The sequence below is a fragment of the Pelodiscus sinensis genome, chromosome 8 (assembly GCF_049634645.1).
Source record: "Pelodiscus sinensis isolate JC-2024 chromosome 8, ASM4963464v1, whole genome shotgun sequence".
Taxonomy (NCBI): domain Eukaryota; kingdom Metazoa; phylum Chordata; order Testudines; family Trionychidae; genus Pelodiscus; species Pelodiscus sinensis.
Genome location: NC_134718.1, coordinates 5,915,530 through 5,942,235, shown reverse-complemented (window position 1 = coordinate 5,942,235; position 26,706 = coordinate 5,915,530). Strand labels below are relative to the sequence as shown.

At 47.9% G+C, this 26,706-nt stretch overlaps 1 protein-coding gene across 14 annotated transcripts in view; it reads left to right on the top strand.

Moving 5' to 3' along the window:
- The window catches only part of TMEM273 (transmembrane protein 273), a 35,185-nt gene extending 8,479 nt beyond the window's left edge, over nt 1–26,706 (top strand). Inside the window, exons 4-8 of one of the 14 annotated variants that reach the window (XR_012905523.1) lie at nt 797–898; nt 2,214–2,238; nt 6,921–6,970; nt 16,495–16,521; nt 19,489–26,706. Coding sequence is in view for 6 of the 14 variants with exons in the window: in XM_025182148.2 (XP_025037933.1) it covers nt 2,214–2,238; nt 16,495–16,521; nt 19,489–19,534 (98 nt within the window). In the remaining 8 variants the exon portion in view is untranslated. The other 13 variants (XR_012905526.1, XR_012905522.1, XR_012905525.1 and 10 more) reach the window with 13 other exon arrangements.

Below are 26,706 nucleotides of genomic sequence, written 5' to 3'. Positions count from 1 at the left end.
AGGACCAAGCTCCGTCTAGATCATCCCTGACAGGTGTCTATCCAGTCTGCTTTTAAATATCTCCAGGAATGGAAATTCCACAACCTCCTTGGGCAATTTATTCCTGTGTTTAACTACTCCGACAGTTCGGAAGTTTTTCCTAATGTCCAGCCTAAATCTCCCTTGCTGCAGTTTAAGCCCATTGCTTCTTGTCCTGTCCTCAGAGGCCAAAGAGAACAATTTTTATCTCTCCTCCTCCTCCTTGAAAACTGCCTGCCAAATCGTCACCAACCATTTCAGTATCTTGGGGATTTTCGTATTAAAAAGAAGAATATTGTGAAAGACAGTTGAACCCTCACAGAAAGAAAGAGATCATGGCTAGGTATTTGCTTGGCCATCCCTCGTTGGCATTTGTAAACATTTGTTTCTGTGGTTGGAACACTGCGGTTTATCCTCCTCCATAAACAGAAGCAAACGCTTTGGAAACGGAACAGCCCTCTAACTAACCCCGTCCGCTCAATAGCCCTGCCGGACAAGTAGTTTAGTACAGGGGATGGCTTAGTGCGGTGGTTTTCAAGCTCGTTTCGTTGGCGGGCCCCTGAAAAATGGTCAAATGACGGTGCGGAAATCTTCCACACAGTCTGAGTCTGCAGAGCAGGGGTGAAAGTAATTGCGAGTTCCTACAGGTACTATCCTGTCACAGCCGGGGTCCCTGTCAGATCTGTAAGAAGCTCCTTCTGGCTTTTGCCACAGCTCAGTCAGCTCTTGACGGAGCTGTGCACTGAAGCGCATACTCTTTTTTTCACCTCTGCTGCAGACCCCTCCCCTCCAGGGACCCATGGACCACAGACACCGTTGGTGGAATGTCTTCAGCGCGGCAATTGATTGTTTGAAACTATAGGGCCAGATCTTACTAGGGGTGTCTCGGTCTATAAGGTGCCACAGGGCTCCTCGTTGTTTATGCAGAATAGGGCAGGATATCCAAGTTCTCCTTTTCAAGACGGATATGTACACTAAACAGCAAAGAATCAAGTTCCCTACTTTAGAAGAAAGGACTAACATATTTATTAGCGCATAAGCTTTCGTGGGCAAAGACCCATTTCGTCAGATGCATGTAGTGGAAATTCCAGAGGCAGGTATAAATATACAGGCACAGTACGCTGGTACTCCTTTGTTTTCACGTGCCTGTATATTTATACCTGCCTCTGGAATTTCCACTACATGCATCTGACGAAATGGGTCTTTGCCCATGAAAGCTGATGCACCAATAAATCTGTTAGGGTATGTCTACATTGCATTCCTCTTTCGAGAGAGGAATGTAAATACAGACAAGTGATATTGCAAATGAAGCGCAGATTTGAAGTTCCTGCACTTCATTTGCATAATCATGGACCGCCGCTTTTCCGAAATAGTGTATTTCGAGAAAACAAATGCGGTCTCCACAGGGCTATTTCGAGAAAAAACCCTTCCTTCGAAATAATCCTTACTCGTCAAAAAACGAGGAAGGCTTTTTTCTCGAAATAACCCTGTGGGGACGGCATTAGTTTTCTCAAAATACGTTATTTTGGAAAAGCGTCGGTCCACGATTATGCAAATGAAGCGCAGGAAATTCAAATCCGCGCTTCATTTGCAATTTCGCTTGTCTGAATTTGCATTCCTCTCTCAGAAGAGGAATTGTCTTAGTCTATAAGGTACCACAGGACTTTTCGTTGTTTATGCAGATTCAGATTAACACGGCTACCCGTTTGATTCTATTCTGCATAGACACTGTAGATTTGCTGTTAAGGGAAATTTAGACCCTCTCCCCTCCCCCGTAAACGCCACTACAGAACAGTGCTGAAAAATCACCTCCATTCCTCCTAATTCCTGGAACATCGGGTACCTTGTTCTTAGAATTGTATTTCGCTCCCTTTGGGACAGATGAGTGAGCCCAAAAGAGCGGTGATATTAGCTCATGTGTCGTCTTGAAAAAGATCGATATCACCTGTTTGAAATGAAAGGGTTCAGAAAGAAAGTGGACAGTTGTGTTATACTGGGTTTGATCTTGCTGTGTCCGTTGTGAGACTACATCCCTTTGATGTTTGCCTCCATGAAATTTGGCACCCCCTCTTAATTAGCTGTAATACATAGGTACTCAGAGCCCCACCATCATAGTATCTGAACATGTGGATCAGCTTTGCATTTCTGCCCTTGGTATCTTGCTTAACCGCCTTTTCCTGCTGTTCTCTTTTCAGAATCAGACAACAGAATGGATAGAAGGTAAGGGTCATTTGCTGTCAGCAATTGCTAGCATTTTTGGCATACCAAATATGAAAGTTCAAATTACCTTCTCCCTCTATGTATGACTACTGACAGTCCTTTAAACAGACATCCATACAAGATACAAAGCGACATGGAAGTCACTAAGGGTGAAATTTGCAATACTTTTTAGTGAAGTTGTACAGACAATGGAGATTCAGTTTTACTGAGAATTTCCAAAGTTGTTTTCAGTTGGATTAGGAACAAAACCCCAGAATTTCAGAATTCTGAAAGAGAAATTTCAGCATGAGTCTGATGTTTTTTAAATGTGTATGATATAATACATAATATAAAATAAAAAAAATCAAGCCAAACTTTTGAATGCAAAAATAAAATATGTTTTGCTTTGAAGAAGTTGAAATGGGACTTTTGGAGGGGGAAAAAAGCGGGCGGAGGGAGACAGAACTTCTGCAAAATTGACACAGTTCTGTGAAACGTTTTGATTTCAATGGAACTGCATTCGGCCACAGCAAATTTTCTGACCCTCTGTAGTCTTGGAAAAAGCTGAATATCAACTGTTCCAAATGGAAGGGTCCAGAAAGAATTTGGACAGTTATATTGATCCCCCTAAAGATGCAAATCAATGCCTAGTGGGAATAACCTAAACACCTGGACAGGTTGCGTGCCTGACTGCTAAGGAAACAATTGAGAGAGAGACGGTAGGTGAAATAATATCTCTTATTGTGCCAACTTCTGGTGGTTGAAGGGACAACCTTTTGAGGTCCACAAAGCTCTTCCTCAGTTCTGAAGAAGGTAACCGCAGCTAAATACAAGTGTGGCAGATTGATTCTATATGTGGACCCCTTCTGCTTAACATAGAACCTAGAACTGGAAGGGACCTCGAGAGGTCATCGAGTCCAGTCCCCTGCCCTCATCACAGGACCAAGCACCATCTAGATCATGTTGGAGGATGGAGGACACCAATGAAGTGAGCAATTAAGGGCTATCGGGCAGCAGGGCCTGTTACACAATGTTACAATGAGCCATAGAACTTGCTCAAGTCCATGGGTTTGAGTGTCCAGTTGAGTTATGAATTGAAGGTCCTAGGCTCGTGTTGCGAAGAAGGTTTCCTTTGAAGGTGACAACGGAGAGGCCAGCTGGGGCGTGATCGCTTTGTGAGACATCCCCCAAGGGGGACACAAAAAATATAAATCCCAAAACCTCCCTGTGTGAGTTCATCGTGATAATCTGGTTTCATCCGCATGGCGGTGGGTGGGGCGTTCCGTGCGCCGGTGAGATGCACCACTGTCGTGAGAGGCATGCGTAGGACCCATGGCTTGTTGCGTGAGGGATGTTGATGACTGTAGCAGTGGAGATCTGTCTGGAGGTTTTGCGTCTTGTTCTGGCAGGGTCCGATAGTGCTTTGAGTGGCTGTGTCCCGGTCCATGGGGAGCTTGCTTGTGACGATGAGTTTGGCAAGACTGAGGGATTGTTTGAAGGCCAGAAGAAGGGACCTAGGGAAGATTTTCTGTCTAGATGTGGTCCTCATTGAGGGTGTGTCTAGGCTACACCTCTCTGCTGACAGAGAGATGTAGATTAGGCACATCGAAATTGCTAATGAAGCAGGGATTTAAATATCCCGCGCTTCATTAGCATAAAAATGGCCGCCGCTTTTTTTCGGCACGGAGCTTTGTCGGAGAAAAGCGGCAGTCTAGAGGCTGATCTTTCGAAAAATAAAGCCATTTTCAAAAGATCCTCTAAACCTCATTTCACGAGGGATAAGGGCTCTTTCAGAAAAGGCTTTATTTTTTAAAAGATCAGCCTCTAGACTGCCGCTTTTCTCCGACAAAGCTCCGTGCCGAAAAAAAGCGGTGGCCATTTTTATGCTAATGAAGTGCAGGATATTTAAATCCCCGCTTCATTAGCAATTTCGATGTACCTAATCTACATCTCTCTGTTGGCAGAGAGGTGTAGACTACACACTCCCTGAGTGTGGGCCAACATGTTGATGATACCCAGTGTGGGGAGATACAGGGAAACTAGGGGTGTGCGGACAACGGATATTTTATTTCCATATTGAAGTGGATTCTCTTGGGTCATTGTGTTCACCTGTTCCATAGGGACACCCCACTATGTCTCTCGTTCTCTGGTTTCAGAGGCAGAACACTAGTGGTGAGGGACTCTTCGTCTGACCTAGCAGGACAGCTCCCAGGTGCCTAAGAAGCAGTCATAGAGCTGAAGGCCAGGAGCGATGACCAGTCTGACCTCCGGTCTGTCACGGGCTCAGCCCAGGAATGGAACTGAGACCAAATTTCACAGGCTCAGTCCCCACACGCATCAAAACAATTCGGCTGCGGACAGTAGGTGCTCAAAACACTCAAGACAATGAAAAGTGGACAGGCCCAAAACCATTGGCTCCAATTGACTGTGTATCAGAACAAGCCCCGAACCTTTGTGTGAATGCTAATAATGTGGATATGGGCCTGTGTAGGTTAGGAAGTGGGACCCACACGTCCCCTGCATACAACATTACTTGCTGGTCTATCTGCCTAGTCTTAATACTCCCTCTAGCCCAGCGGTTCCCAACCTTTTCCAGATGGGGACCCATTTTGACTGTGAAGAACTTCAAAAAGATCTCACCAAACTGAGTGATTGGGCAACAAAATGGGAAATGAAATGTAATGTGGATCAGTGTAAAGTGATAAAGGTCTATAAAATCATGAGTGGTGTGGAGAGGGTGAATAAAGAAAAGTTATTTATTAGTTCCCATAATAGAAGAACTAGAGGACACCAAATGAAATTAATGGGGAGCAGGTTTAAAACTAATAAAAGAAAGTTCTTCTTCACACAGCGTGTAGTCAACCTGTGGAACTCCTTGCCAGAGGAGGCTGTGAAGGCTAGGACTATAACAGAGTTTAAAGAGAAGTTAGATAATTTCATGGAGCTTAGGTCCATAATAGGCTATTAGCCAGGGGATAGAAATGGTGTCCCTGGCCTCTGTTTGTCAGAGGCTGGAGAAAGATGGCAGGAGACAAATCGCTTGATCGTTGTCTTCAGTCCACTCGCTCTGGGGCACCTGGTGCTGGCCACTGTCGGCAGACAGGATACTGGGCTAGATGGACCTTTGGTCTGACCCAGTACGGCCGTTGTTATGTTCTTATGTAAACCCTGCTCTAGCTACGTAGCCCTGAACGTGCGGGCCGGCAAGTCCAGGGCTGGGCCGGAGAGCGACCAAGATAGCAGGCAGCCTGTCATGGGAATGGTTCTGATGTCTTGCGACTGGGGACACCCGCCAGGAGGGGTTTGTGGGGAGCAGTGGTTCTTAGTCAGTCCAGCCGACTGTATCCCTTTCAGGAGGCAGATTTGTCCTGGATTCCCCCGGTTTCACCTGACTTAGAAATGACTTGCTTCCCAAAGCAGGCATAAACATACAGAAGTGTCCCAGCATCCCATGACCACCTGGAGACTGCAACCTGCAGATTAAGAAACACTCGCCTAGATGCATCGAGTACCTCCCAGAAGACCTCTGCCCACCCCCAGTGGTGCGCATAATCCTGGTTGAGGACCACTGATGAAAAGCAGTGATAAAATATCCCTGCGTCTGTGTTCTGCCTAAATTTTCTTCCTATTTCTCCTTGTCATGCCTCACACACAATATTTACTCTCACTCACTCTAACATATTCCAAACTGGGGCAAGCCACTATTATTCCATTAAAGTCCATGGATCTACACTGATTTACACCAGCCAAAATGTTTATAAACTTCAAATCCTGCCACCGATCGATGTGCATTTAGTGCACTACCTAGAAGTCAATCATTCCACGCCCCCTAAACTTCTCTGTAGAATTTCTTTGGGTTGCCCACATCCCAGAAGCACTGGCTAAACAGCCAGAAAGATTATCTCCTTACATGCCTGAAAGTACATGCAGCCCAAAATCACATTGGCAGTTCATTAGGAAGTAATTAGTGGCATTTGCCCCTTTATTTACACAGGTATATAGCATTATTTTTAAGCAATCAACTCGTAATGAGATGCCTATAGACACACTGGGATATTTACGAATACTTTGAAAGCATACAAGTTTTTCGGCATCATGCTGTCAGTTAACGAACCAGTCATTTAGGTGTCAACTGGTAATTATTAGGTGTCATTTTAAAAAAATTAATAGCTCATGTCAGTTTCAAATGCCATCTTGGTGTAAGCTTGGTAAATTACAATGCCTAAAATATCATGCAAGTTTAATGTATTAATAAAAATGTCTGGGCACATTTAATGTTGGCAATATTTTGAGTTAACTACAGTACATGGCAGACAGATTTATTTTGACAGAAAGAGACAAAGAAAGAGGCAGAGGGAGAGAGACAGACAGAATGGTTAGTAAGAAAGAAAAGATACCGATTAAAACCTTTGCCCTAGCCAATATGAATTTGTTGACTCAACAAGTCCTGAGCAAAATGTTCATCAGCCCTACAGCTAGCGCATTGTATCAATCATCCATCGCCAATGTAAATCACTCAGTATGAGATCGTATTTTAAATGCAGGGCACCAGTCACTGGCATATTCGAGGGAGGAGGGAAGGCGTTTGGCAGCTGCAGAGTACAACTGCCAAGCCCAGCAAAGACTTTTCTTTTCTTTTCTGCTGCTAGGAGTAGCCTCTGACTGTTGTTATCTGTTTGTCCATCTTATTTCTTCCAAGGTAGTTGCTGCCTGTGACATTGGCGGTAAGGCTGGTGAGGTACCACGTGCTCTTGTGAGTTATGACTTTGCAGCATGTTTACCATTCCTTTGACTAACATAAAGCATGCAGAATCGATCGGAGTATGTATTGTAAACCCACTCCTGCACGGAATCGGAACTGCTTAATCGCATATCCTACTCCCTATACTGTAACAGCTAATGGGGATTCTTTGTCCTGTTGGCCAAGTGGTAGAGGATTGTGCTTTTGGAACGGGAGGAGCTGGGGTCTCTTTTCACTGTGATTATGGAGTGCAGCATATCTGTTCATTTGAAGCACGTGGAATGTACCAAATCTCCTAGGACCTTGTTTTCCATCAGCTAACACACTGAGAACAGTTAAGTCTTTGGCAGCCACATATTTCTTATAGTACAGTAAACAAAAACAAGTTCCAAGGAAAAGTAAATCCCCCTTCCAATAGGTGCAAGACATAATTCAATAGCAAGAAAGCATGCCATTCTCTGTATTGCACCACACACACAATTTACTCAGTTGCAACGTGCATTCCTCGTTTATATCAGAGGTGGACAAAATACCACCTATAGGACAACTGAGATCCATGGCGTTCTACAAAGTGGCTCGTGGGCACCCGACATCAAGGTGCTGCCACTAGAAGATGTGTCCAAAAGTGCAACTCGCCATCATAATCCAAGTAGCTTCCACTTGAATCAAGACGGCTCTGTTTTCTCCATGAGTTGAAACGTCTCCTCGCGCTTGGTTTAATAGGGCGCAGAAAGTTGGTTCGGACTCTTGGCCAGCGTCCCGCATTCTGTGAAAGACACTGGGCTTTGCATGCCTTGCCGCATATACTGTACAAACTATTCACACCCCGCAGCATATGTTCCATCTCCAGCCCAGGGAGGGCTAACATCTTGGTCACTATACCATTCATTGAAATTGGATCCGTTTCAGAGGCTGACACATGCTGTACTGCAAACAAGTTCTTCGAGAAGCGCTCTCAAAGTAGCTAGATCCCAAAAATACACTCGCAGAGGAATTCTCTTTCTCCAAGAGCTCCTGTCGTTTGACCGGTTAACGAAGCGCTCCTTCCCTGGGTGTGAGGGGGTGGGGTGGTGAATGAGATTTTGCACCCAGAACTAACCCGGGGACTAGGAATTTCCTGCCACTCATGCTCACTCTGATGGGGGTACCTTTCTATCAAGTCATTTTACAGAGGCCACTGACCGGCCAGCAGCTAGAAACAGCTTCCAAGTTCAACCACAGTCTACCGCCGCTGCATCTGAAGCAGTGAGATTACGGGAGGCATCGGAAGGAAAGCCAAAATTCAGATTGTGTTGAAATTGCCACCGAGTGCAGGATTTAAAACCTGCCCTTTCCCAAATTATGCGTGCATTTACTTTCCACATTGTCAGAAGCCAACTGCATTTGTCCTCCAATTTGCGTGTAAAATCTGCGTGCAAACTTTAGAGTGGTGACCAGTGAGCCCTCTAATTTTTCCCATCCCCCCGAGCGGAATGAATTTTGTTCTGCGCACCAATGTGCAACACGAAGGGGAGGTGCGACACATCCTCTTCGTATTGGTGCACATGACAAAATGCATGGGACGGGGTGACATTTTACAATGGGGTGGGGTTGGAACTGTGGCCCCTCTACCCCCCCTCCCCGCACACACACTCTCTCTTTCATAACATGTAATTATCCCCTTTATTGGTTGCTGTCACAAGCTGGCCCTGTTTCCAGTTCTTGATGGACTCCCCTCTGTTGAGGGCATCTGATCGCTGGATCCCATGTGCTTCTACGCCCCATGATCCGGATCGAACCAGGCCACAGTTACTAGTTCTCAGTCCCTGACACACTCCCAGCAGAGAGCCCATGTCTGACACCTTTCCCTGGGACGTGGGGCTCTACAGCCTAGAAACCTGACTTCCCAAAATCAGCCCCCCACCCCCACCCTTCACAGCCTTTCTGAGCTCCCAGGGGCCGAGAGTTCCACTTTACTATGAGCGTTCTGAGCTTCTTAACGAGGCCTGGCCAGTAAGCAGGACTCATCACTTTTACTCTCAAGACTGTTTGTTGATTTACAAAGATCTGCAGCCAATGTTCCCTCAATTTTTTTCCATCTGCGTGCAGAATAAATGTTATGTGCACTGAGGCATAGTCAGATGTGCACCACTAGTAGAGACACACGCTGCCGGCTGCGTGTGCTCTGCTAATCGGCTGGGTGGCATTTGAATGTCTCCACCCAAGCACTCAGCTTGCAGGGAATGCTGTCTGCAACTCCCGTGTGCTTTCCTTAGACGCACTTCTCCCTCTGATCTGACCTCTTCTGTGAGTCAAAGGTCTGGAGTCCTCTCTTCTGCCCTCCAGCCATGGGCCTGGCATCTGGGGGAGGACAGCCCTCCCTTTTCACAGAGCATCTCCCTTTCTCTGGTGCAGTTTGCCACATGCCCAGACAGCAAAATACTGACCCCACTCCCATGAGTCTCACACGAAGAAAACCCACATCCCTAGAGGCAGGTTGGTCCTCACATGTAGTTAAGAACATAAGAGCGGCCACACTGGGTCAGACCAAAGATCCATCTAGCCTAGTGTCCTGTCTGTCAACTGTGGCCAATACCAGATCAACCAGAGGGAGAGAACACAACAGGTAATCCTCACCGGATCCCTCCCCTGTCACCCACTTCCAGAGAAACAGAGGCTAGGGACACCATTCCTACCCATCCTGGCTCATAGCCATTAATGGACCCAACCTCCATGAATCTCTCTAGCTCTTTTTTTGAACCCCATTAAATTCCTAGTCTTCATCCTCTGGCGAGGAGTTCCACAGGTTGACTGTGTGCTGAGTGAAGAAAAACTCCTTTTTGTTTTAAACCTGCTGTCTCTTAACTTCATTTGGTGACCCCCTAGTTCTTATATTGTGGGAATAAGTAAATAACGTTTCCTTATTCGCTTTTTCCACACCAGTCATGATTTTATAGACCTCTATCATATCCCCCCTTAGTCTCCTCTTTTCTAAGCTGAAAAGCCCAAGTCCTTTAATCTCTCTTCAGATGGGACCCGTTCCAAACCTCTCATCATTTTTGTTGCCCTTTTCTGAACCTTTTCCAATGCCAATATATCTTTTTTGAGATGAGGTGACCCCAACTGCACACAGCACTCTAGATGTGGGCATACCATGGATTTATATAGAGGCAATAAGATATTCTCTGTCTTATTCTCTATCCCTTTTTTAATGATTCCTAACATCCTGTTTGCTTTTCTGATGACCGCTGCGCACTGAGAAGGTGTTTCCAGAGAACTCCCCACAGCGACTCCAAGATCTCTCTCTTGAGGAGCTGTAGCTAAATTAATCCCCATCGTACAACTTGTTCCAAGTTGATGGTCCCGGAGGACTTTTTCCTCATCCCTCTGTGGCCTTCAGTTGTGAAACAGGCTGCGCTTCTTAAAGGCAGCCTGGCTTTCCCACACAGAGCAAGACACCACCGAATGAAGTTCTCCGTGTGAGTCAGACTTCGGTCTTAATTCCCCTGTGGAGCCGGTCCGATCAACACGCTGTTGGCCGGCACGTCCCGACTCCCTGGCGTTCCTGATGCCCTGGGGCCACTGGTGCGAGGCGGGGGCGGAAGGCAGAGAAGACGCTCCGGAGAAGAAAACAAGCGACCATAAGCCTTGCCCTACTTTTCTCGCTCACAAGCACCCTGTGGCTTGCCAGCCCGGCCCTGCGCTCTGACCACACGCAGGAAGTTCCTGAGGTGGAGATAGCAGAGATGAGGTGGGGGCTGCCTGCCTCCTCCATCTTCCCATTCATTTTCCACCCTGGCCCCAGCATCTCCCCTCAGGCCCTTGGGACTTTTCTCACTTCCCCAGGGTAACCTCCGCACCCCGGCTCAGCCTGTCACGAGCACCCGACACACCGGTGTGGGGTTGCATGAGGCTTGAGCTCCCCTCCCCTGCTCCAGCCCCAGCTATCCTGCTGCCCGCACAGCCTCCCCTGCCGGGGGACGGCTGACAAGGAGAAGCTCCACGCTGCCAGACCATAGGAAGCTGGACGGAGAAGTCTCCTCGGATGAGCCGAAGGATGCTCTACAGAAAGAGGCTTCTCTACGGCTTCTCCTCACCAGGCCTTTTCCCGCTCCACAAAGCCAAAGGGCTGTTCTCCCACTTCCCTCCAAAACTCAAAATACGACTCCCACCACGGCCTGCTTCATTTACAAGACCTTGTGGTCTTGGGAGGAGGGGAAAACTCACCGTGCCTCAGTTTCCCAGTTTGTCCAATGGGGATCACATCACTTAGCTGCTCGGTAGAAAGCGATGACATCTACCAGTGAAAAGTACTGCGTCCGGAGGTAGGGATGATTACATCAAACACCTCAAAAACGAGGGCACCAACATTCTCACTGACCCGGGAAGCGTGACGGTGTAACGAGCCTGACAGTAACACGGTCACAGTCGCATCGCACTGTTCCACTCTGCAGCTCCTGGGTCCCTCCAGCCCCACCACAGACAGCGCCACCTACGCTGGCCCTTCTCCGCATGTCCCCCGGGAGTGGCTGCTGACTCTCTTTCTGCAGATGCCAGCGCTGCTCCAGCTAACCTCTCTGGGATTCCAGACTCTCCTGCATCGTCACAGTCGGACATCTCCCTCTCTTCCCGCTTACCTGCTCCAGCTCAGCATGACGGAGGACAGGACAACTCCCCAGGACACATCCGGGAGATAGACGGACACAGCTGTGAATTAAACGTTCATAAGAACATCAGAACCGCTGTACTGAGTCAGACCAAAGGCCCATCCAACCCAGGGTCCTGTCTGCCCACAGTGGCCGATGCCAGGTGCCCCAGAGGGAGGGAACGGAACAGGGAATCATCCAGTGATCCCTCCCCTGTTGTCCATTCCCAGCCTCTGACAAACAGAGCCAGGGTCACCATTCCTGCCTAGCCTGGCTAATAGCCATCAATGGACCTAACCTCCATGAATTTATTTAGGGTTCTTTCTTGAACCCTGTTACAGTCCTGGTTTTCACAACATCCTCCGGCAAGGAGTTCCACAGGTTGACCGTGCACTGTGTGAAGAAGAACGTCCTTTGGTTTGTTTTAAACCTGCTGCCTATTACCTTCATTTGGTGACCTCTAGTTCTTACGTGATGGGAACAAATAAATAACTTTCCCTTGTTCGCTTTCTCCACACCTGTCATGATTTTACAGGCCTCCATCCTATCCCCGCTTCGTCTCCTCTTTTCTAAGCTGAAAAGTCCCAGCCTTTTTAATCTCGCTTCGCATGGCAGCCGTTCCGAACCTCTCGTCGTTTGAGTTGTCCTTTTCGGAACCTTTTCCAGTGCCAACCGTGCAGCCCATCGAAAGGCGTCATGCCTTAGAGATGCACAATTCCTTGTGTGCTTCCTGGCCTACTGGACAGAATCATGTGTGAAATCTTGTAGCGTGTGGCATACTTCACTCCTCCAGCCAGTCAGTTTCACTGGCAATAGGTGGGATCCCACTAATTTTTGCTACTCTCTGCTCCGTTGGCGGCCAGGTTAGCAGTTGTGGCTGGATCGTATCTGGCTGCCCAGGTGAAAAGAATTCCGATTCCTTTCTACTCCGCTGCAGCGCCCACGAGGGCCTGCCAGGCCCAGAATCTCTAACTAGCCCAAATGTTTACTGCGCCAGAAGATGAACATACACGTCACAGTCAGACATCTGTTCTGACTGTCCCCTTCGAGTCAGGGCTGTCTTGTTCTTTCCACTTTGACTACCATCTTCCAGCAACACACCGGGAACACTCCCCGTCCCTGGAGCTGCCATGGTACAGAAGCGCCAAGTACTTTTCAAAGAACAGCCAACCACGCACTCTTAAGAGACACGGACACTTTAAAAAAGCCTCACAAAATGGCAAAACACTCGCAATTACAACTTGCACACGGAACCCTGGCTCCTGTTCTATAAGCCAGAAGGGGTTACGTAGTTTGGACTCTTGAATAAGACAGGCTGCCGACTCTTACCTGGCAATTCCTAAATCAAGCACATAACTTTTGGCAGCGCTCATAGATCGCGCGAGGGGCAAAGTGCTGTTGTTTCACACTGACTTTGAGTAGATTTCGTTAATTATGTCTTCCAATGAGAATGTCTGATCCTCCCTCTGTGCCGTATTTCCCATCAGATCATTTTTACTCCGTCTCCCATCGCGCTCTCTTCATGTGCTCACTTGGTGTTAGTTTTGCTGATGTCTAAGTGTTTGTTTCTTTTATTTATCACTAATCATTGCCTGGCTGCCGACGCAGCCCAATATGTGCACTGGGCTCATAAACACAACACCTTGTTCAAGCGTTTCAAGCTGAAAGAGCTAAACAACACAAGATTAGAGAGACCGCAAGAAAATTGTTACTCTGAAACATCCATGGCCTAGAACAGAGTGGAAGAAACTGGTAACTTCCAGCCTGCCCATTTAGTACTGTGCCACAAAAAACAAGTAGCTCAAATACATGTTGTAGCAATGCAATCCCCAAACATCAAGGAACTCACCAGTTAAGACATTAGATAAATAAAATGAGGTCCTGTATAGGTTAATTTGCCAACCATAATACCCAAGACATACAGACCGTGCCCCCTGTGATGAATGCTTTGTCAGAACTAGAATCACTCACAGCGCATACGTCCAATTTCTGATAGTCATAAGGTATGTCTACACTGCAGGGTTTTTTCGGAAAAACAACCGTTTTTCCAAAAAAACTTCACTTATGTCCGCACTGCAATCGCGTTCTTTCGGGGGAAAAAATCAAAAGCGCAGAGGGTTTTTCCAACATTGGTAATCCTCTTTCTACGAGGAAGAAGACTTTTTGTGAAAGAGCTCTTTCACGAAAAGGCGTGTGTGGACAAGGAAGGGGGAGTTTTTTCGGAAGAAGAGGAAAGAAGAAAAAGCACAGGTGCCCTGGTGGCCATTCCATACACAGCAATCACAGCTTATATGCGAGAGAGCATCCATTCAGTGTGGATCCTATCTGTCGAAAAAGCAGATTGCTTTTTTGATGCGCTTTGGCAGTGTGGAGTAGTGTTTCTTAAACTCTGTTCCACGGTACACCGGTGTGCCACAAAGTAGTCAGAGGTGTGTCATGGAGAACAACAGAGTTCAAAATGGCCGCCTTTAAAGGGACAGGTGAAATTTTTTTTTCTTAATAACTTTTCCCTGGCTCCTTTTTTTTTTTTTTCTTTTTTTGCTCAACAAAAAATCCTTGGTGTTCCTCATTAAATTTTTTTTTCTTGTTTGGCGTTCCTTGGTCTTAAAAAGTTTAGGAAACACGAGTATAGACGCTCTCTTTAGGAAGAAGTTTTTTCAAATGATCTCTTCCGGAAAAGCTTCTTCCAAAAGAAGCCTGCAGTCTAGACATAGCCATACTCCGTTGCTAACTTGTAACTGAGATGTCATGCTTTCTCTTGTACAGATCCTGTATCTATATCTACCATAACTAGGTCTTCATCTTAGTGTAGGCAGAGTTGAAGCACAGCTATACTCAGTTTGCCAGCGAGAATAATCCCAACCAGTTTTATTTTACATGGGGCAGTGCATCTGTTCACAAGTCCTCTTCCACCTTCCACCAGTAGAGTTTGGTGCCATCTTCAAAAGAAAGATGAGTTTGTTTGGCTTTTTTTAAAAAAATGCAGCTGATCCTAACCTGGCAAACATTTGTGTAACTTTAACTGTGCGTGGCCAGCTGTTTGATTTCATCTGGGGTAATCGTGTAAATAAAGTCAGACAAATGCATAACTGTTTGCAAGATCTGGGGCTGTGTTTGCTTTATAGAGGCTCCCGCGGGGGGGAAAGCTACTTTAATTTGATTTAGTTGAATTTAATTTATGTTGTGGGGTGGCCAAACTTACTGAGTCTCTGAGCCACATACAACAGTCTTCGGACTGAGCGTGCTTGCTGGGGTGTCAGCCCCGTGGGACATGCCTGACAGGACGTTGCGGGTCTTCAGACCTCCACAGGGTGTGGGGTGTCACCCCATAGAAGGTGCTACCGGGGCTCGGGGCTTCTGATACATGAGTGCCACTGAATGCAGATTCCTGAGCATTATTCTCAGCTCTGCTCTGGGTCTGTACCTGTAAAATGCAGGTCATTTCTGGGCACCTGTGAAGCTGAGCTCATACTAAGAAAGCACTCGGATGAAAGGTGCTGGAGAAATGCAAGAGGTGAAAGGCCACATTCACGCGCAAGGCGCACGACTACCCCTTTCTCCCCCTGCCTCTCCCCTGTGTGAGGGCACATCCGGGCCTCACATCTGTGGGTGCCCTGGGCTAGCGCTGCCACTGGCTTGCCTGTAGGAAAAAGGACAGGAAAAGGCCTGATTCGCTTCTCATTCCTGTCTACACTGGCGTAACTGCAGTTCAGAAGCACCGGACGGTTTTCTGAGCCTCACCCCCGCTCCTTCCCCCCTCCTTGCTGGCGCACGTCTGTCCCCTGCACCGTGAGGGGTCCTTACGCTGCCTCCTCCCCGGTTCTTCTCCTTCTCGCTCCTTACAGGCAAACCTCACCTCCGTCCCACTTCCCCAAGAGGCAGCACAGTGTTGGCAGGTTCAGAGCTCGGGCTCAGCACACAGCAGGGCGTGGGGTCCCACCCTGGCTGAGCTCCCAGCCTCGGGAGACTGTGACATGGCTGCTACAGGCCATGCATGCAGCCTAAATTCTGGGGGGTTGGGCGTCATGGGAACCCCTGCTCCCTTAGTGGATGCCAGTGCAAAAATCAGTAGCACATTTTTTTACCAGCAATCGGTAAGGGCCATGCACACATTGGCCAGGAGGCAGGCCTAGTGAAACCCAGGAGAAGAGGCATCCTGGCCTGCCTCCGTCTGGGACGATGTGTTACTTAAATAAGGGAATTCCCTTAAACTATGGGCCAGTCGGCAACCCGAGGTGTAACTCTCTGGCCACTTTGCACCAGCGTAAATAAGAGGAAACTCAGGTCTCCGCTTTTTCCTAAGGGCGCCAATGACTTGTATTGAATTTCTCTGCTCTTGCAAAAATCTGTGTTTCCTCAGCAGTTGGCCTTTCACAGACGTTTTTTTTCCTCCCTCGGTGCAATGAGCCAAGCTGTTTTTTAGAAACCTCTTCTGCCTGCCAAGGCTCTTCAGAGCTGCTTTCGGGCAGCCTCTGAAAAGGCATTGGTCCTGACGGCAAAGGATTACAGACCTCTCGTTTCCAGGAACTGACGCTAGGGGGAGGAAAACCGAATCAAAGCTTGGAGCAAAGAAACCAGGCGGGAGTCAGAGGCAGAAAAGAACCGGGGTTCTGGTGGGATAGTGATAGAAATGTCGCCCTGTTAGTCTTTAAAATGCTACATAGTCCTGTTTTTTGTTTCAGCTACACCAGACTAACAAGATGGTTTATTAAATGATGAGCTTTCGTGGGTCAGACCCACTTCCTCAGATTTTGCTCTGAGGAAGTGGGTCTGGCCCACGAAAGCTCATCATCTAATAAAGTGCTACATAGTCCTGTATTTTGGTTCTGGTGAGTGGCTTCTTCAACGGAGCCCTTGTGGGTGGCTGATCCTGGACTCTCATGTCCTGTTTTATTCTCTTATGCTTTACAGGTCACCCGCGGCATCGTCAGGGAACAGGTACGATCTGCAAAAGGGGCCAGGGAGGAAGGTCTCAGGGTCGTTCCCCGGTCTGGTGCAGCGGGGATGGGGTGGGGGTAATGCTTTCTGCGTGGCAGCCTGGAGTCCGAGAAAAAGAAGCTGGGGAGTGTTTATAAACCTGCATCCAGATCCATACCCAAGAGGGATAAAGGTGGCCTATGCAAACCAGAGAAGGAGGAGGGGTGAGGCTAGAGGGCATGACTGAAGTCCAGAGAACCAGCTTTTGTCTTGGACGTGGTCACAGATGCCTGGCTCAGGGCATACCTACCCTGCATGCTAAGCCCCGGTGCAAGGCAGACAGGGGTCGGGCAGTGTGGACACATTAGCATGGCTTGGAACCGGCCCGCCAACAGGCAGGGGCAAAGGGGCAGCTGTTCTGAGACCTGGTGACTCAAAAGGGCCCCCAGCTCCCAGCTGCTGCACTGAATGGCACACACCAGGCAGTGCAGAAGGCCTGGCTGGGAGACGTGAGCCCCCCAGATCCGCCCTTTCCACCTGAGGCCCCGCCCCTTCCAGGGGCCCAAAGACTTCCCTCCCCCATCCCTTGCCCAAGCCCAAACTCTATTGGCTGCTCTGGCTATGAGCACTTGTAAACCCAGATTTACCATGGAATGTGGACACTCCAGCGCAGGCTTGGAAACACTGAGTCCATTAGCCTATGTCCCACAATGCAGTGTCGAAGTACCTCTGTAGCCCTGGGCATGTCACTTAACCTTTCTGGGCCCCACTGTAAAAATAAATAATAATATTTAAATAGCCTCCTTGTGACATTCCTGTGAGGGAGGTGTTTTAATGTGGGTAACACGTTGGCAGGGCCTTGGGCAGCAAGTGGCAAAGAAGTCTAGCATGATTTTGTTATGAAGTGCCCTTCTCTGTAGGCATCCGTTATGGGTCTGAGGTTTAATTTGTAAATTTCCTCCCAGACAACTCCTTTGCCCACACATCTTATGTGGATTTTGAATGACTGAGGGGAAACGGGAGTCCATAAAAGTAAAATACAGACGGGAAACCTGAGAGACTCCCGCTATGCTATGTGTTATGCTATTCATAGGACACGATATCCATATGCTATAAGCCAGCACTGTGAGAAGCACAGCCAGTTTTATAAAATCCAATCAAACCAGCAATTAACAAGGAGAGCGCATCTGTCTCCCCTTTCCAAAGCAAACCCTTGTGAGTGGGAAAAACTCCTGGGAAAAAATCCTGGAAGCCACTCACCTCATCTTCCTTCAGATCCCTCCCTTCGCCTCAGCAACGCCACCTATATGGCCTGGCCATTTGAAAATAGTTTGGCTAGGTCAGGGGTGGCCAGCCCTTTCTGGGCAAAGAGCCAAGATAGCAGTGGATCCAGCGTGAAAAGCCGGGGAAAGTTGTCGAGGAAAAAAAGAAAGCTCTGCCCCTTTAAGAAAAGACATTTAAATGCATTTAGAGGCTTTTTGGCACCAGCAAGCGCCCGATGCCCGCCATCTTTAATTCTACATCTTTCGTGGCCGTGCCAGATGGCTCCCCTGCCCAGGTCAGCACAGGGAGCTGGGAGGAGAGGGCTGTTTTTGGGGGTGCCGGGGTGGCTTACGAGCCACGGGGGGTGGGGGGGTGGAAAGAAACGCATGAGGCTTGCAAGTTGGCCATGGCTGGGCTAGGAAGTGAGCTGAGACCTCCTGCTTATGGGGCATCAGTTTGCCCTCGCCTTCCTGCTTTTCAGCCTCAGCTACTTCTTGCCCTTTGTCATAAACTAGGCCCTGTGCCGGCGAACACTTAAAGTTAAGCACATGTGTGTGAGCAGCGGCATATACTTCAATGGAATTGCCCTTGCAGTTAAACTCATGTGTAAATATATGCAGATGAAAAGCCCTAGGCCTGGTCTACACTAGGGTGTTATTTCGAAATAACCCCCCTTAGGTCGAATTAATAAGCGGCATGCCCACACCACCACGCCTGTTATTTCGAAATACTAGGCCACTTCTTTTGAAATCTGTACGCCTGCTTTCCTCGGGGAATAACGCTAATTCTGAAATAGCGGCACCGGCGCGTCCACACTACTGAAATAACTATTTCAAAACAACTACTCCTCAGAGTCATTTGAACGAATTCCTCCCCGGGGCTTCCTGGGGTTCTAAGTCGAGGTAGCGCGCCCACATGAACGCAGCCTGCCTCGGACTCATTTCGAGGCTTCGCCGTAGTGAGGACAGGCTATTTTGATTTTGTAAAATGGAGAGTTATTCAATCAAATTTAGTTATTTTGAAATCATTTCCTAGTGTAGACGTGCCCGTACATTGTTAGCTTTTGGGGACACAACTGTCTCTTAGGGTATGTCTACACTACCACCCTAGTTCAAACTAGGGTGGTAGTGTAGACATAACCTCACTCTGCAACGGGGCCCTGATCTTTGGCTGACACCGCTAACACCCACAACAGTACAAAATAAAAACTGATAATATACATGTGAACGAGGGGTCACCAAGGGACACGAATAGGGAGATGTCGGCAGCAGCGCAGATGGGGCGCTAAGTATGCTGTGAACGGTGATATTGCCAAAGTTTGTTTGCACCCCCACCCTGTATTAAACAGTAACTATTAAAAATGTGCATTAGTCTTTTAAATAAAAAAAACTTAACTGTATTATTGTTATAAACTGAAAAGTGGCGAGAAAAGGTAAACTCATGTGAACAAATATAAACTCTTTTTTATTTAAATGTAGCATTTAAAATAGTGTTAATAGAGTTTTCAGGGAAGGTCTAATTTGTAAGTTTGCTGTGTGAAAGGGGTTGCTAATCCAAAAAAATTCAGAATAAATATTATTTTTAAATGACATGAAAGTCATTCTAATCCTTTAGTTATTAAAATATGTTTTCTAAGCTCTGGAGTTACTATGTTACCCACGATCACTGCTTCCATAGGGTGAGAAAGGAAGTCTTGTTTACCTATTGTTATTTCTGCTTTTTCAGAGAAGAAGTCAAGTTACAAGAACTGCAAAACGCACCCAACCACTAGCCAGTTTCGAATGAGCTGTATTCGGACTGGACAGTTAGCTCTTGCGGTACCTGATGTCTGCATCAAGGGGACGCCTTTGTCCTCGGGACTCTCTCTCCATATGCAATGTTTTTGAAAAAATGAACCAAGTGACTGATTAGAGGAAAAGCTTTGTAGCATGCACAACCGAAGGCCGTCTCTGCACTCCAAAAACGTTGGGCCATACCATGAACATACCATGAACATACTATGTTCTTGAGGATGAAAGAATGATGGAAATACCCATTTTCATGTTCATTAAGAGTTCCTGTTTGTAAATAAGAGCTTGTCTATACTTATCCAAGTATCGGCGCTCTGGGGATCGATTTTCCGGTGTTCAATGTAGAGGGTCTAGTGAATACTGAAGGTACCCCTGTAAACCCTGGCACTTCTTGCAGTCATCAATCTCCTGCTTTGGGGCCATCTTAGAAAATCGATGTAAGGTACGTTGACTCCAGCTAGGCAATTGTAGTTGGCCTTGCATATCTTGACTTTGATTTTCTCGGCCAGTGTAGACCTGGCCTAAGTGCTAAGTATATGATTGATTTCATTCAAAAATAAAAGATGACCTAAAACTAGAGACAGATTAAAGCAGCAACATCCAGCTGCATTCACACTGCAAGCCCCTCAGAGATGGGACTGAAGGGAGAGGAAACGGGAAGGACCAGCCCATTGCAAATATAGGGGCCATTTGCAAAATGTGGAGCAAGGTTTAGTTTTCAAACATCAGACCCGGGGTATAAAAGCTATGAGTGTTCTGGTCCCGGGCCTTCATTCTGTACCTGAACTAGAGATAATGGGACATAATCATAGAATTATAGAACTGGAAGGAACCATGGAGGGTCTAAAGTCCAGTTCCCTGTCCTTACAGCAGATGTTTGTTTGGCTTGTTCTTAAATATCTCCAGTGATGGAGATTCCACAACCTCCCTAGGCAATTTATTCCAGTGTTTAACCACCCTGACAGGACAAGAAGTAATGGGCTTAAATTGCAGCAAGGGAGGTTTAGGTTGGCCATTAGGAAAAACTGCCTATCATCAGAGGCTAAGAAGAATAGATATCTGAAAGCTGTTATCATGTCTCCACTCAGTCTTCTCATTTCAAATTAAACAATCCCAGTTCTTTCAGTCACCCCTCATAGATCATGTTTTCTAGACCTTCATTCATTTTTGGTTGCTCTTCTCTAGACCTTCTGCAATTTGTCCTCATCTTTCCTGAAATGTGGTGCCCAGAACTCCAAACGAGGCCTAATCAGCGCAGAATAGAGCGGAAAAATGACGTCTCGTGTCTTCTGGTATGTCTAGACTACATGCTTCTTTCGAAAGAAGCTTTTTCAAAATAATCTTCCGAAAAAGCTTCTTTTGAAAGAGATCGACTAGACAGCCACCACTTTTTTTGAAAAAGCAATCCGGACACTCTCTTTCGAAAAAGCCCTGTTTGCGTTCAAGAACGCCTTTTTTCAAAAGAGATCTTTTGAAAAAAGGCATTCTTCCTCATTAAATGAGGTTTCCCGCTGTAGAAAAAACGGCCGCGTTCTTTCAATGTAATTTCGAAAGATTGCGGCAGCAGTCTAAACGCAAGTGATGTTTTTTCGAAAAAAGGCCACTTTTCATAGCCTTCCTCAGAATGAGGTTTGCTTTTTTTTTTTTTTGGTTTGCAACAGTGTCGCACTGTTGACTCATATTTAGCTTGTGGTCAACTATGACTCCTCGGTCCCTTTCTGCAGGACTCCTCCCTAGACAGTCACTTCCCATTCTGTATTTGTGCAATTGATTGTTCCTTTTTAAGAATGGTACTTTGCATTTGTCCTTATTGAATTTTACCCTATTTACCTCAGACCCTTTCTTCAGTTTGTCCAGCTCTTTTCACTTATAACCGTGTCCTGAGAGCCATTCATATCCACATGCAGTATATCAGTGGTCCCCAACGCGGTGCCCGCGGGCGCCATGGCGCCCGCCGGAGCATTTGTAGGCGCGCGCCGACAACCCGGGCTGGCCCCGACCCCTGGCGCGCGGCGCACTGGAGGCGCCGGCCCCAGGCGCGCGACACGCACCGGCGCCTGGTGCGCGGCGCTCGGGCGGCCCCAGCCCCGGGGCACATGCGGGCGCGCGGCGCCGGTGCCGGCCCCAAGCATGCAGCTCGGGCGGCAGCGCCAGCCCCGGGCCCACGGCACAAGGGGCTCGGGCGGCCCCGGCCCTGGCATGCCTCAGGATGTGCAGCCCCGCCCCCGGGCGCCCGGCGCGTGAGAGGCCCCGCCCCCGGGCGCCCGGGAGCCCGTAAAGGCTGGGGACCACTGCAGTATATGCAGCCGGGTAGGGCACCCAAAAATTTGGGGCACTGCTGGGTCTTAATGTCCACCCGCCTGCCTCTTCCTGCCCCTGCTTCTTCCGGAGAGGATCTAGGTGACTTAACAGTGTCAAGGCCTGCAGAGCTATGAGCGGACACTGAACCTGGGAAAGAGCCGTTCCCGTGGTAACGGGGCCATGTCACAGGCATTGGCCTGTCTCTGGTATGGACTGTCAGGTTCTGAATTTCTCATGGCAGTCGACAGGACCGGAGTTTAAAACATCCCGATAGTGCGCTGCTGAAGATTATAAAATCACATCCCTAAAAAATGGCCATTCTCCTACTCCGGGCTGCCCTTGGGCATAGGGCCCCGTAAATCCTACGGACTAGCCGGCCGATCCTCCAAAGCACCCGCAATCCCTCCTAGCTTGGGGTCGTCCCCACACTTTACAAGCGTACGCTCCATGCCATGGTCAGTGATACAGGACTGATCCTGGAGGGATGCCATGCCGTAGCCCTTCCAGTCTGACGGAGAACCCGTGATATCGATCGTCGTTGAGACAGCGGGGTTGTATGTTATCTGTATGTCTCCTTGTCCGATGCCGTTTGTTGGTGAAACGTCACACGTGTACTGACTCCTTTCTGATGTCACGGTTACCCTACTATATAAGGAAAGCCCCCGTACCATTTATATTAAGAATCCAGCTGTATTTTCAGGCACTTGAGTTATATGGGCCCAGGCTTCAGGAATATTCCTGGCTCGTGGGCCCAGCATCAGCAACACACGGGGCTGGGTCTCTCCCCTGAACCTGCCTGGTGCCCCTAAAATGGCCTAGCCCCCCACCTCCCACTGGCAGCTCAGCAAGACTAGAGCTGCCTCCTGCCTGCACACGCCATGCAGCTGCTGACATATCCCTGTGCGCTGGGATGGGAAGGGGCTGTGCCTCCATGTGGCACCCTCACCACTAGCATCCCTACAGCCAATGGGAGCTGCGGGGGGGTGGGGTGCCTGAAACCCCCACCTCGGAGCCTCTGCATGGTACAGGCATAGAAAAACTGCGGTTCCCAACCTTTTCCAGTTGGGGACCCATTTTGACAATTCAAGAAGATTTGGTGACCCAGGGCAATTCAAAAAATGTGTGAATGTCTCCTTAAGAGCCACCTGGGGAGATACCCGGTGTCCCTTTTGAAATGTGATGGTGACCCATAAGTTGGGAAATCCTGAAATAGGATAACCGTAATCAGCAAATCATAACTTTTTCAATGACACCTCATATGACTTCTCTTGTACAAAATGCAGCATCATTATGCCATAATCCTATCATAAAAATATCACTGAGAAGAACGCGGGGTGCAGCGTCACACCCAAAGTCCCTAAACTTGAAGGTGTGAATCTAAACTTTCTAGCTGTGCCTCATCTCTACATACACATACATTCTACAATACCGGAGCTTCATCCTAGGCTTGCTTGCTAAATCTGGATTAGAGTCCGCATCCGTTGTCAGGTACGCCCGTATCAGTCTGGAGTAACTCCATTGAAAGCAGCTGTGTTTCTCTAGTTCTGCACCGGAGTGTGTCCTTTAATTGGACGGTAGTTTTAGTACTATTAGCCTGACCCCCAAACTGGAAGCACGGTGTCTCAATAAAGACCGACCACTTGTTCAGGTTGTACGATCACAGAAACGAAGGCCTCAAAGCAGTAATTCACAGGAGAAGACTCAATGGATCCAATGTGGTGAAGCAAGTGATGAATGAGATCTTCAACGATCAATGCATATTCATTGCTTGGCCATGTCCTAACTGCATCGCTGCAGTTATGCCAATTGTTTGCACCCATGAAGAAAATTAGGTTTCCAGTGTCTAACCATTTTCGGAACGACAAAAATATTATGAGTTCTCTATCCCGCCAACGAGGGGATTCCAAATGTGTCGGTGAAACAAGTCCCTCGGGAGCTCTTTGCCTCGAAATACAACTCATGGTTCCTGGCTCAGAATGAGGGTTTTGCAGCGGAGACAAAGAAAAAAGCGATCTTTGAGTAATTTGCCTGGATTCCCCAGGTGTCTTTTAGCCGACTCCATAGCAAACGCTGCTAATGAACTGCAATGTTAACAGATCACCTAAAGCAGTAATGTGATACTTGTAAGTAATTTTGTGCGGGGAGGAGAGAATAAACCATCGGGTAGGGTATCTGTTAATTGATTTGCTTCCTTTAGCATCATTTTAATTAAGGCTTCTGGTTTGGAACGGGAGAGAGGAGGTGGTCGTGGAGGGAGGCTGTACCTTTACTTATCTTTATGAGCAGCGATTTCCTTTATTCCCCCTTGCCGAATACGTCGGAAAACGAGATTGCTGTTCGTGCGCTCCCTCCCCCCCATGTTATTGCTGTCAGTGGGCAGTGTTGGGGACTCAGGGTTCATAATATAGATCAGGGAAATTCAAAGGGCTGACGAATAATACTCTCGGGGAACATGAGCTGGGAGTGATAAATATATTCCGGGTGGGCATTTCAAAAGCACTCGGGAGAGGCCTAGCTCTGCTCCCACTGAAACCTCCCCCGCTTGCTCCGTCTCAGAGACGAGGGGTATAACAGCCTGGTGCAGCTGCTGCTGTCCCACCACCGGACAGCTTGGCCATGGTGGCTCCACATGGGCTCCACCTTTTCCCTTCCCTGCTCATGAAGGTGAGGTCCATCGATGGCAATGAGCCAAGATGCTCAAGTGCCCATGAAACTGGGACTGGATGTCAGGGGGTGGATCTCTTGATAATTGCCCTGTTTGTTTCTTTGCTGCGGAAGCACCTGGCATTGGCCATTGGCAGAAGACAGGATACTGGGCAAGATGGACCGTTGGTTTGAGCCAGCCTGGCCGCTCTTGTGTTCTTAATTACTTCCTGAGACCAGGTGCACGCGGAGGCACCGGATCCTATCCGATTGTCTGTGGGTATGCCTGGAAACACCCTCTCCTGCAGCCAGCACTCCCAGTCTCTGGCACAGCCTAGTGGGAGCTTTCTGGGAAACCATGTTCCAACGATTTCCTTCTGAGCCGGGAGGGAAAGTCGATAGTGAGAGCGCGGGGGAAAGCGATACGCTTGTGCATGGCTTGCTTTTCAATGCAAACGTCATGTCCATTTCCAGATACTTTGACAGGCCGATGACGGGAGGGCTGCTCCTTCCTACCTCCTGTGGGACTCCTCTGCTCTTCCAGCGAGTACGTTCACTGGCCTGTCTCGTCAATAGAATTGGGTTTGGCTTTGCCCTTCACTAAGTAGTATCAATGCCTTCCAATACCAGCACAAAGTGTTCATGAATGCGTCGAGTCTTATGCAAAATATTTTCTGTGTGCAACGAATGGCACAACAACGGACATCCACCCGAGCTGCGTAACTCTCCTTAACACACCGCAACCACCTACACACCGGGCAGCAGGCGCTGGAGGAAGAGACCGTCCTTCCGGACACTTTCTTGCCTCTCAGCCTGTCGTGAACCAAACGGAAATAAAAAAACCCTCTAATCCGAGCACTCGTAAACCCAGCTCTTAGACTCTCAGAATCCTAGAGCAGGAAGAGACCTCAGGAGTCATCGAGTCCAGCCCCCTCCCCAAAGCAGGACCAATGCTAACTCAATCATCCCAGCCAGGGCTTGGTCAAGCCGGGACTTCAAAACCTCTAGGGATGTTGATTCTACCCCCTCCCTAGGGAACCCTTCGCAGTGCTTCCCCCTTTCTAAATGTGGATCTTGCCAGGTTTCCCAGTTTTACAGCTCAAATCCTTTCTGCTTGTAAAAAAGACCCTAGAGAAAAAGGGTTTGCTAGTTAGGCTAAGGCCGCTCTTTGTTCCCACTGTAATGAATGCTGTCCCTGGAGAGGCTGGGTAGCAGGGCTGAACTTTGACGTTAGAGTTACGCACATTTCTTAGCCGAATTAAAAGATCAGGGGCACTGCTGCCAGGAAGTGATAGTTTCCTGAACTTTACGGCTGTGTCTAGACTGGCAAGTTTTTCCGCAAAATCAGATGATTTTGCAGAAAAACTTGCCAGCTGTCTACACTGGCCGCTTGAATTTCCGCAAAAGCACTGACGATCTCATGTAAAATCGTCAGTGCTTTTCCGGAAATACTATGCTGCTCCCGTTCGGGCAAAAGTCTTTTTCTGAAAGACTTTTGCGCAAAAGGGCCAGTGTAGACACCATAGCTTTTTTGCTGAAAACCTCGTCTAGATTGGCCACGGACGCTTTTCCGCAAAAAGTACTTTTGTGGAAAAGCATCCTGCCAATCTAGACGTGCTTTTCCAAAAATGCTTTTAACGGAAAACTTTTCCGTTAAAAGCATTTCCGGAAAATCATGCCAGCGTAGATGTAGCCTACATGGCCTAGCCACTGGGGGCGGGACAAAGCCACTTTGTGTTATCAAGCATCCGAGCCAATTGGCTCTCACCAGTATTTGGGGCCTACAATTCTTCCTTCAGTTTCAATGGGAATTTTTTACATTTAGCTTCCTGGGAACAAGATTGGCCACTTTATGGCATGCACATACATTAATAGCGGCAATTTAGATGACCGCATAGGGAGTACGCTTATAAAGCTTGTGGAGGATACCGAGCTGGGAAGGGTTGCAAGTGCTTTGGAGGAGAAGGTCATAATTCAAACTGATCTGGACAAAGTAGAGAAATGGTCAGAGGTAAACAGGATGAAGTTTAACAAGGACAATTGCAAAGTGCTCCACTTAGGAAGGAACAATCAATTTCACACACACAGAATAGGAAGTGACTGTCTAGGAAGGAATATCGTGGAAAGGGAACTAGGGGTCATAGTGGACCACAAGTTAACTATGAGTCAAGAGTGTGAGACTATTGCCAAAAAAAAAAAAAAAAGCAAA